Here is a 12819-nt window from a genome sequence, read left to right as displayed (position 1 = left end):
AGAAGAGTAACGATTGAGCGGGGCGGTTTCAGTAAAGTCACCGGTGTTACAGTTCAAACGGCCCCCGTTGAATCCGGTGGCCCGCCGCAGAGAAACACGATATTAGATCGAGGGTGGTGGCGGGAAGCGCGCGCTGGTCCGGTGGATAAAACAGTGACGCGTTTCAGAGGTCACACGGTAGATGGGGAGCAGCTCGGCTTCATACACCGGTGTTTCACCGCAGTAGACCCCGCCCCCGCGGAGGGGACCTCGTCGCCGGTGAATCACGGCTCGTTAAACAAACGCGTCCTTTGTTTGAGTACAAAAGATGACGTCATTGTCTCACGAGCTCCAGGAAACGTTTCAATAAACCTTTATTATTCTGTCCGTCCTCTCAACACGTAGAACACAGTAGACTAATATGTGATAAAGGTATTAAATATTAATCTAATTCATGTATTAATGTGTAATAAATGTAATGTTTAACATTAAAGTGACACAAGAATTGATTCATTTGTTTTAATTAAAACAAAAACATAAAATCTTTCCAACAAAACTCAGAAGATAATAAACTAATAACTAAACAATTTTTATTTTTTTACTTTATTGGTAATTTAAAAAAAGACATGTTATTAGTATGAGCTCATCTTTACTTGTAACTGTTTAGTTTATCAAAAAGAAAATGTGTATATATATATTTTAAAAGTGTATATATATATAAATATAAGCTGGTCATATACAGTGTATATATTTATGATAAAACACACACACGGCGTGTTATTGATCGTGCGTGTTTATTTCTGCAGAAGAAGAACTCAGATGAAGCCCCTCCGGGCGTCGGCCCCCCTCCCCCCCGCCCTCCGCCCGAGGCCTGGCGGGGGGCCAATGGGGTCGTAGCGCGGCCGGGGGAGGCCCGGGTTCAGGTCGTACTCCCCCCCGAGGAAGCTGGGCGGGAAGGGGCCGAAGGGGGCGGGGCTAAAGGGGTTCCGGAGGAGCGGGGGCAGGCGGGGGCCGGATGTCACATGACGGCGCTCCCGGCGGAGCTGATGGGACCTCTTGTAGAGCTGAGGAGCAACCGGCCACACATGTATTCATATGTGGCGACCAGATGAGGAGAACAGGACGAGGCGTTTATTGATCTCACCTCCTTCCAGTCGGTGTCTCTGGCCCGGCCGACGTCTCGGTCTGAACCCAAACATCAAGTCATTCTATTATTAACATCATCATCACCATGTTGTGATCACGTTATTGATCCACCGGGCTGTCGCCGTCTCACCCGAGAAGTCCCGGCGGTACAGGTGTCTCCATAGCGACGGGTCCGCGGCAGAGACGGCGAGCGTCCTGCAGACGGACGCCAGCCGCAGCAGCGAGGACGCGTCCAGCAAGCGGAGGAGGCGGAGCACGAGCTCAGGGGGCAGCGCGGCGAGGCCGAACGCCACGGGCAGCGCCATGGCTGCAGAGCAGTGAGGTCACAGAGAGGTCACAGTGAGGTCACAGTGAGGTCAGGGAGAGGTCACAGTGAGGTCACAGTGAGAGGTCACAGTGAGGTCACAGTGAGGTCAGGGAGAGGTCACAGTGAGAGGTCACAGTGAGAGGTCACAGTGAGGTCACAGTGAGGTCACAGTGAGAGGTCACAGTGAGGTCACAGTGAGGTCAGTGAGAGGTCACAGGGAGAGGTCACAGTGAGGTCACAGTGAGGTCAGTGAGAGGTCACAGGGAGAGGTCACAGTGAGGTCACAGTGAGGTCACAGTGAGGTCACAGTGAGAGGTCACAGTGAGGTCAGGGAGAGGTCACAGTGAGAGGTCACAGTGAGGTCACAGTGAGGTCACAGTAGACATTTTATCAACAACGTCACCGTGACGACGTACCGTCTCTGGCGGCGGCGATCAGCGGGTACGCCAGCTGGTCTTTGAAGACCCGGGACAGTCTGTTCAGGTCCCTGAAGGCAGCGGCCGCACCGCCCCCTGAACACCAGAGAGCAGACGTTATGATGTCATCGACGCCACGACGCCACAACGAGCCCTGGACCAATCAGAGCCCTGTACCTGGCCAGCTGTCCGTCACGTAGGCGGCCGGCTTCACACACAGTTTACGGACGGCGTCCACGGAGCCGCTCAGCTTCAGAGACGCTGAGGACAACACGATGATGAGTAGATGCTAACGCTACGAGCTAACGCTACGAGCTCAGTGTGGGGCCCACTGACCGTTGATGACCACTAGGGGGCCCATGCTCACACACAGCACCACGGCCCGGCTGCTGCCACACAGAGGATGAGAGTACTGCAGCCTGTACACTCCAGCTGGGGTCCTCCAGTCCGCAGGCATCTCAGAGGGCAGCTCCCCGCTCTGCGCACACACACACACATACATTATAACTAGGGCTGTCAATCGATTTAAAAAAATTAACAAATTAATCGCACATTTTGAAATTCATTAATCGCAATTTAAAGTTAAAAGTTCATTCTTTTTATTGAGACCCCATTGGTCCTGTCATCTTTACCACTGAACAGCAGAACCAGTGGCCTTGGTAACTGACTGACATATGTCACGTTAACCCTCTGGAGGCTGGGGGCATTTTATACATTTTACAAAATAAATTAAATTCACCTTTTAAAGGCGTTTGCATATGACACATCCCCCCGTGTTCTACATCAAACATTCCAGAACAATCTCAGCTCTATTCAATGAGGCTCAATTGTCCTGGTGCCGTGTTCTCTGCTCTCTGACTGACAGGCTGCTAATGAGCCTCACCTGTGAGGTGGGAGGTCCTTTGTGATTTACTGAGTGTTCATTGGTTGTTTTTTTCGCAAAATGTTGACAGACAAACGGATTGACCAATCACGGTGAAGGTTTCGTGTGTTGAGTTCTTTCCGCGCCGCGTCCCCCGACACGTCGCCCCTCCGTTCCTCTGTGTCTCAGAGGGGGAGACGGAGGAAGGAGGAGCAGGAGGAAACCCGACTGATTCATCCACGAGTTTAACTGATTTATGATCCTTATTTTCGCGGAGAATTAATTGTTTTAAAAATGGAAACAGTGTTAAACCGCACTGCCGCGGTTTGACACTCGGTTTGAGTGTAAAAACTTCAACGAACACCGGAAGTAAACAAAGTTGCGTTAAAATATTTTAGTGCGTTAACGCAGCCAAATTAATCGCATAGATTAACGCGTTAACGCTGACAGCCCTAATTATAACACACACACATTATAATACACACACACACACACACAACACACTCTCGTGAGAAGCCCCGCCCCCTCACCTGTGGCAGGAAGCCGGTCTCCAGCATCAGGAGGTGTCCGGCCACCACCACGGCGTCCGTGGGGCTGGCCACCTCGGCCGAGTGGAGGAGGAGCTCCAGGGAAAGAGGGGCGTGGCCATCCTGCGCCTCGCTGCACAGCATCGGCTCCCAGCTGGGGGCCGACGCCCCCTCGGGCTGCGACACGCCGTCTGCAGGTCGGCTGCTGGAGGACTGATTATAAACAAGGTCAGTCTGACCAGCTTCTACACATGAAGACTTCTATGAAACCAGAGGAGAGTCGCCCCCTGGTGGTCAGGAGAGAGAATGCAGCTTTGAATCTTCTCTATAAAGAAGCGGTGGGTTCTCTCACCTGCGTGGATGTCATGGCAGCAGTCTGCCTGGTCTGTTGGTTCTGCTGCCTCAGGGTCTCTGAGCTGGAGGAGGAGGCTGCAGACTCGGTCAGGACCACACAGATCAGGTCTCCGGGGACGATGCCGCAGGAGGACAGCGTCTGCCCGGCGTCCCTCAGAGGCTCCGCCCCGTTCAGGGACAGGCTGAAGAGAGAGTCGGCCCTGCGGCCGGACCGTGAATCACAATTATGAACACTCTAGTGTGACTGATGATAAAACAACGATGTCGTGGACTCGTGAAGGTCACGTGACTCCTCCCCTCGGTCTACCTGAGGCCCCGGGAGGGCAGCAGCGTGTCCCGGACGTGGTCCGCGAGCTCCTTCAGGCGGGGCTCCTCCCCCAGCAGCTCCACCCTGCTGGTCTGCCGCTGGACTCGAACCCGCAGCTTCATGCTCAAGAACACAACGACACGTTTCCCTCAGAGCTGATGGAGGAAAGAGAACATCTTAAAAGAGTCTTGACTAGCTGTAAACAGTGTCCTCCATGGACAGTTCGTCCTTCATGATGAACCTCCGTGTTGTCGACGGTGTGTTCTGCGTGTTCACTCAGCTCCACGGAATGAAGCCCAGACTAACTCACACGCGACCGACACGGGCACGCGACAAAGAATACAACGACGTAGAAAGTCATCGGTTAAGAAGTTATACGTTCTGCTTCCGGTGTGAGGCCGTCGGTCGCTGCGTCACGATGACGCGCTGCCGGTGGTCGGTGGTCCGTTAGTTGAGTAGTTTCGCCGCCATCCTGTGATAAAAACACTCTTATCGTAACACAACCAGTGGAAGTGTCTCGATGTCTGTAAACTGAACACAAGCAACGACACAACGGCCACCAACTGCTGCCCGGACAGCTTCCGGTTTTCGAAGGGGAATGCCTTTCAAAATAAAGCTCTTGTTGGAGATGTGTCGTAAAGCAACGGTGTAGAAATGCTGAACGTGCCCGTTCTTTGGGAGCCAGGTGTAATTATGTGATAAACATGGGAACCATAAACACACTGGTGTTATTTGTGTTGACTTAAAAAACAAATATAAGAGTGTTTGCTTTCGTTTTAAAGGCCAGTCGCAGAACATCCGACGCTACTTGATGAGCTCAATGTTTTGCCTACAACTACGGCAAGCGACCAGCTTATTTATTCGCTGACGAACACAAGGTCCTATTTAAACACAACTAATTTAACGAGTCGTTCAACATTATTATAACACCTTAGCTCACAGGTAGATTACCGTTTAAAAGTTTGATTTTAATGAGCCCCGCGTAATAAAACAACGTGTTTTCCTTCAAAGCACGTGTGGGCTTCCGTAGCGCCGTGCCTCGCGGAAGAGCCGGTGGATCGCAGCAGCAAACCGTCACAGCGGAACGATGAGCCGCAGCTACAACGATGAGCTGCAGTACCTCGAGAAAATCAGCGGCAACTGCTGGAGGATCAAGAAGGGCTTCGTGCCCAACATGCAGGTGAGGAGGAGGAGGAGGAGGAGCGAGCACGTGTTGAAGACTTCTATGTTCACACGAAGCCAGCCAACGCTCAGCCCGTGACGCAGCTGCAGCTCAACATGTGACGAATTACATCACAATATAGTCCCGGCTTCAAGAAGTGATCCGGTCTCGAGACGGAGCCCGGCCCGGTGGGCCCGGTGCGACACGCACAGTTCATGTCTACGTGTAACATAATATGCATGCGGTGAGCTGCGGTCAGAGGTCAGAGGTCAGCGACACACCTGCGACCGAACTTCAGATATGAATCTGCTCATTGGTGTCAGAGTTATGCAAATGAGATGACGTTTGATGTCTGTACCGCCTGTAGGAAACAGGGTGGACTCAATAAAGTGTGTGTTGGTATGATGACCACAAACAACGTGTTGTTGTTGTTGTTGTTGTCCTCTAGGTGGAAGGAACCTTCTACGTGAACGAGCCTCTGCAGAAGCTGATCTTTGAGGAGCTGCGTAACGCCTGTCGAGGAGGAGGTGGGCGCCTCCCCGCTGACCTCATTCATTATATATATATGTATATATATATGTGTGTGTATATATATATATGTGTGTGTGTATATATCAGAATCAGAAACAGGTTTATTGCCAAAGAATGAATGTTTTCACAAACAAACGAGGAATTTTTTTTGGTGGAAGGTGCAACATTTGGACATGACAAACAACAATCAACGCAAGGAGGGAGGAGGAGTGGGAGGAAGAGGGAGGAGGAGGAAGAGGAAGGAGCGGGAAGAAGGAGGAGAGAGGAAGGTGGAAGAAGAGGTGGTAGTCCTGGGGGTGACAGTCAGTCAGTCCCGGGGTCCATTGATGAGCCCGACCGCCGGGAAAAAGCTATTGGTGTGGCGGGAGGTCGTGGTCATGATGGACGCAGCCTCCTCCCGAGGGAGGGACTCGAACAGGAGTGTCCAGGGTGGGAGGGTCGGCGACAATCTTTCTGGCCCACTTCAGTGACCTGGAAGTGAACAGGACCTGGAGGAAGGCAGATTGCAGCCGATAACCCTCTCGGCCGAGCGGATGATGCTCTGCAGCCTGCGCTTGTCTTTGGCTGTGGCTGCAGGGTGCCAGACGGTGATGGAGGAGCAGATGATGGACTCAACGATGGCCGTGTAGAACTGTACCATCATCTTCCCTGGCAGGTTGAATTTCCTCAGCTGCCTCAGGAAGAACATCCTCTGCTGGGCCTTCTTGGAGATGGAGCCGATGTTCAGCTCCCACTTGAGGTCCTGGGAGATGATGGAGCCCAGGAAGCGGTAGGACTCCACAGCGTCGACGGGAGTCACACAGGATGAGAGGGCGGGTGGGGCTGCATTCCTCCTGAAATCCACAACCATCTCCACTGTCTTCAGAGCGTTGAGCTCCAGGTTGTTCTGGCTGCACCAGGTCACCAGGTGGTCAGTCTCCCACCTGTAGGCGGTCTCGCCCCACCAGAGATGAGTCCAATGAGGGTGGTGTCATCCGCGAACTTTAGGAGCTTGACGGACTGGTGACTGGAGGTGCAGCTGTTGGTGTACAGGGAGAACAGCAGAGGGAGAGAACACAGCCTTGGGGGAACCTGCTGGTGGTCCGGGAGCCTGAGACGTGTTTCCCCAGCCTCACGTGCTGCTTCCTGTCGGTCAGGAAGTCTGTGATCCACCTGCAGGTGGAGTCGGGCACGTGCAGCTGGGAGAGCTTGTCCTGCAGCAGGGACGGGATGATGGAATTGAAAGCAGAGCTGAAGTCCACAAACAGGATCCTGGCGTAGGTTCCTCGGGAGTCCAGATGCTGGAGGATGTAGTGAAGGGCCATGTTGACTGCATCGCCTGCAGACCTGTTGGCTCTGTAGGCGAACTGCAGGGGTCCAGGAGTGGGTCGGTGATGGTCTTGAGGTGTGACAGGACCAAGCGTTCAAAGGACTTCATGACCACAGAGGTCAGGGCGATGGGCCTGTAGTCATTGAGTCCTGTGATCTTGGGTTTTTTGGGACGGGATGATGGTGGAGGCCTTGAAGCAGGCTGGAACGTGGCATGTCTCCAGGGAGGTGTTGAAGATGTCGGTGAACACCGGAGACAGCTGGTCAGCACAGTGCTTCAGGGTGGAGGGGAGCGGAGTCCGGGCCCGCTGCTTTGGGGTTCTGCTTTTAAACAGCCTGTTGACTGCTCTCTCCAGGATGACGAGGGGTCGCTGAGTTGATGGAGGGTGCTCCAGAGGTGTGAGCCCCTGATGGGCTGGGGAGGGTGGGCTGATGGTCTGTGGCTTGTTGGTGGGGCTGTGGGGATGGTCTCAGGACTGCTCCATTGTCTTTCAAAGCGGCAGTAGAACTCATTTAGCTCGTCTGCCAGAAGCACATTGTTCATGGAGTGGGGTGATTTGGGCTTGTAGTTGGTGATCTGCCTGAGCCCTCTCCAGACAGAAGCAGAGTCGTTTGCTGAGAGCTGCTGTTGCAGTTTCTCAGAGTACAGTCGTGTAGCATCTCTCACCGCCTTGCTAAACCTGTATTTGGACTCTGTGTACAGGTCCTTGTCCCCACTCCTGAATGCCTGGTCCTTCTGCAGTCTTAGCTTCCTGAGCTCCGCTGTGAACCAGGGTTTGTCGTTGTTATAACTCACCCTGGAGCTGGATGGAATACAGCTGTCCTCACAGAAGCTGATGTAGGAAGTTACAGCCTCTGTGTACTCATCCAGGCTGTTGGTAGCAGTCCTGAAGACATCCCAGTCAGTACAGTCAAAGCACGCCCGTAGATCCTCCAGAGCCTCACTGGTCCACTTCTTGAACTTCCTCACCACAGGTTTGCAGAGCTTTAGTCTCTGCCTGTATGAGGGAATCAGATGAACCATGACGTGGTCAGAGTTTCCCAGTGCAGCTCGAGGGACGGCGTGATAGGCCCTGCTGATTGTTGTGTAGCAGTGGTCCAGAATGCTCTTCTCTCTGGTAGGGCATTTAATTAACTGTCTATATTTAGGGAGTTCGTGGCTGAGGTTTCCTTTGTTAAAATCCCAGTACAATAACTAAAGAGTCCGGGAAGGTCCGCTCCACACACCGTATCTGTTCAGCGAGGTCTGTTGTGCCTCGTTCACGCCCGCGGCGGCATGTAAACTCCGGCCAGGATGAATGAAAAGAACTCACGTGAGAAGTAGAAGGGTTTGCAGTGAATGATAAAGATTCCAGGTCCGCGAACAGTGCTGTAGAATCACCGCGTCGTTGCACCAGCCGTTGTTGAGGTAAAAGCAGATTCCTCCACCCTTTTTTTACCGGAGAGCTCCGTGACCCGGTCCGCTCGGAACAGCTGGAAGCCAGCGAGCTGGAGCGCAGAGTCTGGTATCGAGCCACTAAGCCATGATTCCGTGAAACACAGAACGGAGGATGAGGAGAAGTCTCTGTCTCTCCCACCAGCAGCTGGAGTTCGTCCAGTTTGTTGCACAGTGAGCGGACGTTGGAGAAATATGCCCGCAGCGCTGTACGAGATCCCGTTCCGTAGCCGCAAAGCGCCCCAACGCTTTCCTCTCCGCGTTTCACCACGGCGAAGGTGAGCACACCTTTACAAAATGTCCAGTAACTCCACAGAAGTTAAAAACGTTGGAAGTAAATCCGCTGGAGTTGTTCCCCTGATGTTCAAGAGCTCTTCTCTGGTGAAAGAGCTCTGGGAATCCCAGCAGAAAACAGTATTTAAAACGAAAACAATAAAAAACATCGCGCACCAACACACCGAGGCGACCTTTCGCGGCGCCATCAGATCATTATGGCGTATATATATATATGTATATATATGTGTGTGTGTATATATATGTATATATATGTGTGTATATATATATATATGTGTGTGTATATATATATATGTGTGTGTGTATATATGTATATATATATGTATATATATTAGAGATGCACCGATCAGGTTTTTTGTGCCGATCACCGATCACTGAAATCAGTATCTGCCGATCCGATAATACCGATCACGGTGTCGATTGAAGCATTCTATTTATTGTGTAGCATTATTGCTATGAGGACTATGAGGAAATACATATATAAAGCAACTCAAACATTAAAGAAATTACCGATTTCTTTAAACATTTAGGACTTTTACTTTGAAAAATGTCCTAATTGACACAATAAAATAGTTTGATTGCTATTGTAGGGGATTTCAGATATGTATGGAACACATCTGCATTATTCATTTCCTGGAACTCTTGGGGAGATCTATATACAGGACTTTTCTTAACATACAAAAGTCTGACTTATTTTTATAAACTCTTCCTTGGTACAGTAACAATGTTTTAATGTTAGCATAATTTAAGCTAAATCTCAGAAAAGATCTATAATGATACAAAATCAGTTCATTGTTTACTTTTATATCTTAGTGTATGATTTGTCGACATCTTATTTTGATAAACGGATGTTGTTTCACGTGGTACTTTCCGCTAACTTTGCAAAACCGGATGTTGTCACGTAAATCCTTCCGCTAACTTGATCAAACCCTCTTTGCTCCCGATGGAATGTGTTTAGCGTGAGCATCTCTAGGGGCAGACATGTGAGAGTCGGCTGAGTCGACCCAGAGATTCAACTCGGGGGACGGGGAGCCGCTCGGTGGTGAGGATCCCCTCTGACCTCTGACCTCTGCGGCCCTCGCCGGGCGCATCGTCTCCGGTGCGCCGCGATTGAAACATCTGATAGTTTTTCTCTCAGATGTTACGTCATCTGATCGATCGGTTTGAGAACGCCGATCAAAACCGATAATGGGAATATCGGCCGATATGGATCGGCGCCGATCAGATCGGTGCATCCCTAATATATGTGTATATATGTGTGTATATGTGTGTATATATGTATATATATATAATGTGGTTCATATTCACGTGCTGCTTGTGCTCTCCAGGTTTCGGAGGTTTCCTTCCCGCTCTGAAGCAGATCGGCAACGTGGCGGCGCTGCCGGGGATCGTCCACGTGAGTCACATGACCCCGGCTGTTTGCACTGATTGGTGGAGACAGGCTGACGTGACTCCTCCCCCAGAGGTCCATCGGGCTGCCCGACGTCCACTCCGGATACGGCTTCGCCATCGGCAACATGGCGGCCTTCGACATGGGCGACCCGGACGCCGTGGTGTCTCCAGGTACCCGAGGGGTTAAAGAGGTGAGGGGGCAGCGCGGGCGCTGGTATTAACGTGGCGTTGTGGTGGTTCCTGAAGGGGGCGTCGGCTTCGACATCAACTGCGGCGTGCGGCTGCTGAGGACCAACCTGGACGAGGGCGACGTGCAGCCGGTGAAGGAGCAGCTGGCCCAGGCGCTGTTCGACCACATCCCGGTGGGCGTCGGCTCCAAGGGCGTCATCCCCATGGGGGCCAGGTGAGGGGACCCGGCTCAGAGGGGACCCGGCTCACCTGTGTGATGACCCGGCTCACCTGTCCCCCCGGCCCCACAGGGACCTGGAGGAGGCCCTGGAGATGGGCGTGGACTGGTCCCTGAGGGAGGGCTACGCCTGGGCCGAGGACAAGGAGCACTGTGAGGAGTACGGCCGCATGCTGCAGGCCGACCCCAACAAGGTGTCCTCCAAGGCCAAGAAGAGGGGCCTGCCACAGGTAGACCTCTAGAGGCCACCTGAGACCCAGACCTGAGACCACCAGAGACCACTTGAGACCCGAGACCCAGACTTGAGACCCTCAGACCTGAGACCCAGACCTGAGGCTCACCTGTGCATTGCAGCTGGGGACTCTGGGAGCAGGGAACCACTACGTTGAGATCCAGGTGGTGGACGAGATCTACAACGACTACGCCGCCAAGAAGATGGGCATCGACCACAAGGGCCAGGTGTGTGTGATGATCCACAGCGGCAGCAGAGGGCTGGGGCACCAGGTGGCCACAGGTAGGACCTGAAGGAGCTCGCAGCACGGGGAGCTCAATGAAGCACCAGGGTGACCGGACGCTCCCGTTGACAGACGCTCTGGTTGCCATGGAGAAGGCGATGAAGCGGGACAAGATCGTGGTGAACGACCGGCAGCTCGCCTGCGCTCGCATCTTCTCTCAGGAGGGCCAGGACTACCTGAAGGGCATGGCGGCCGCAGGCAACTACGCCTGGGTCAACCGCTCCTCCATGACCTTCCTCACCAGACAGGTCAGCAATTATATCTATATATACATATTTTGAGATAAATATCTATTTTATTGTTATTATATATTTATATATATTCTTTTTAATATATATATATTTTTTGTATATATATTTTTTATTATTAAATATATGTATAAAGTTGTTTTAATTATATATATATATAAATATATATTTCGTTTCATTATATATATTTGTTTTAAAATTATATATATATTTTTTAATTATATAATATATATTTTATTGATGTTATTATTAAATATATTTATGTTTTAAAATTATATATATATATTTTAATTATATAATATATATTTTATTGATGTTTTCCGATGTCTCATCATATTTATGACGTCATCTTCCTGATAAAAGGTGACATGTTTGATAACCTGCAGCAGGATGTGGGTTGGTTCTTTGACTCCCCTTGTTGCTCCTCAGCGCCCTCTGGTGGGCGCAGGTGGAGCTGCAGCGTGACACTTGTGTTGTGTTCAGGCGTTCTCCAAGGTGTTCGTGACGACGCCCGACGACCTGGACATGCACGTGATCTACGACGTGTCGCACAACATCGCCAAGGTGGAGGAGCACATGGTGGACGGGCGGCCGCGCACGCTGCTGCTGCACCGCAAGGGCACCACCCGCGCCTTCCCCCCCCACCACCCACTCATCCCCGTGGACTACCAGGTGAGTGTCAGCCGGGGGGTGGAGCCTCCGAGGCCCCGCCCCCCGGCTGACCGTCTGCTCCGTTCCAGCTCACCGGGCAGCCGGTGCTGATTGGAGGAACCATGGGAACCTGCAGCTACGTCCTCACGGGCACCGAGCGCGGCATGACGGAGACGTTCGGCACCACCTGCCACGGAGCGGTAACAACTTCCTGTCCTTAATTATTTCCTGATTTTATTCACTTTAAAAATATATATATATATTTCCTGACTTGGTTCCCTTTGTAAATCAAAAAAAATATATATGTATGTGTATATATATATATTTTTAGTTTTGTGTTTTATAATTATTTTTATTAATGCTCTGATGTGCACCGCTGCTGTGATTTTTGAAATTTCCCCTGTGGGACGAATAAAGGTATATATGTGTATATATATATATATATATATATATACACGTAGACACATATGTGTGTATTTCCCACTTGTTGATGTTATCATAATCCTTCCGCCGGGTCTCAGGGTCGCGCTCTGTCTCGAGCGAAGTCCCGCAGGAACCTGGACTTCCAGGACGTCCTGGACCGGCTGGCGGACCAGGGCATCGCCATCCGGGTGGCGTCCCCCAAGCTGGTGATGGAGGAGGTGAGGGGGCGGGGCTAATAACACGTCACGCTCCATCCATCATACTCATGAATCATGTCTTCAGGCACCGGAGTCCTACAAGAACGTGACGGACGTCGTGAACACGTGTCACGAGGCGGGAATCAGCAAGAAGGCCATCAAGCTGAGACCCATCGCCGTCATCAAGGGTTAAGGGTCAAAGGTCAAGCTCAGGCCCATCACCGTCATCAAAAGTTAAAGGATGAATGTTTGTTTTCATGATGAATAAAAATCACTTTTCAACAACGGTTTGATTATTGATGCTGATCAATGACACGTTATATTATATATAAATATATCTAAGTCCAGGGTGTCCGCGG

General features: G+C 51.3%; 2 protein-coding genes across 4 annotated transcripts; one reads left to right on the top strand and one right to left on the bottom strand.

Moving 5' to 3' along the window:
- Nucleotides 1-754: 754 nt before the first annotated feature.
- Nucleotides 755-4481, bottom strand: fbxo7 (F-box protein 7). Of its 3 annotated transcripts, none has more exons than XM_056425195.1 (10): nucleotides 4140-4481; nucleotides 3899-4053; nucleotides 3590-3791; nucleotides 3241-3450; nucleotides 2185-2326; nucleotides 2026-2109; nucleotides 1849-1944; nucleotides 1256-1432; nucleotides 1124-1164; nucleotides 755-1043 (listed from the first exon to the last, which is right to left on the bottom strand). In XM_056425195.1, exons 2-10 carry the CDS (start codon nucleotides 4018-4020, stop codon nucleotides 795-797), a joined length of 1323 nt encoding a protein of 440 aa, XP_056281170.1. In that variant the 5' UTR covers nucleotides 4021-4053; nucleotides 4140-4481; the 3' UTR covers nucleotides 755-794. The 3 variants fall into 3 exon arrangements, with proteins under 3 accessions (XP_056281170.1, XP_056281169.1, XP_056281172.1); XM_056425194.1 differs by having other exon boundaries at nucleotides 4277-4481; XM_056425197.1 differs by having other exon boundaries at nucleotides 3590-3773; nucleotides 3899-4481.
- Nucleotides 4482-4938: 457 nt separating this feature from the next.
- rtcb (RNA 2',3'-cyclic phosphate and 5'-OH ligase) lies at nucleotides 4939-12745 on the top strand. The gene is made up of 12 exons (XM_056425193.1): nucleotides 4939-5078; nucleotides 5509-5587; nucleotides 9957-10024; nucleotides 10092-10191; nucleotides 10267-10423; nucleotides 10500-10656; nucleotides 10781-10940; nucleotides 11014-11189; nucleotides 11673-11861; nucleotides 11930-12040; nucleotides 12362-12481; nucleotides 12546-12745. The coding sequence occupies exons 1-12, from the start codon at nucleotides 4986-4988 to the stop codon at nucleotides 12651-12653; spliced, it is 1518 nt and encodes a 505-aa protein (XP_056281168.1). The 5' UTR covers nucleotides 4939-4985; the 3' UTR covers nucleotides 12654-12745.
- The last annotated feature ends 74 nt before the right edge of the window (nucleotides 12746-12819 follow it).

Source organism: Pseudoliparis swirei, chromosome 10 (genome assembly GCF_029220125.1).
Source record: "Pseudoliparis swirei isolate HS2019 ecotype Mariana Trench chromosome 10, NWPU_hadal_v1, whole genome shotgun sequence".
Classification (NCBI taxonomy): Eukaryota; Metazoa; Chordata; class Actinopteri; order Perciformes; family Liparidae; genus Pseudoliparis; species Pseudoliparis swirei.
The sequence above is the reverse complement of the archived record's forward strand: the minus strand, read 5'-3'. Positions and strand labels throughout refer to the sequence as shown.

Excerpts from the sequence above, each read along its gene's own strand:
- fbxo7 (XM_056425195.1), bottom strand. The coding sequence starts at position 4,020 with ATGAAGCTGCGGGTTCGAGTCCAGCGGCAGACCAGCAGGGTGGAGCTG. Across the intron at positions 3,451-3,589 it reads CTGCCATGACATCCACGCAG|TCCTCCAGCAGCCGACCTGC; the intron begins GTGAGAGAACCC and ends GTTTATAATCAG. Across the intron at positions 2,110-2,184 it reads CCCCCTAGTGGTCATCAACG|CGTCTCTGAAGCTGAGCGGC; the intron begins GTCAGTGGGCCC and ends TGTTGTCCTCAG.
- rtcb (XM_056425193.1), top strand. The coding sequence starts at position 4,986 with ATGAGCCGCAGCTACAACGATGAGCTGCAGTACCTCGAGAAAATCAGC. Across the intron at positions 10,424-10,499 it reads GTCATCCCCATGGGGGCCAG|GGACCTGGAGGAGGCCCTGG; the intron begins GTGAGGGGACCC and ends CCGGCCCCACAG. Across the intron at positions 11,862-11,929 it reads TCATCCCCGTGGACTACCAG|CTCACCGGGCAGCCGGTGCT; the intron begins GTGAGTGTCAGC and ends GCTCCGTTCCAG.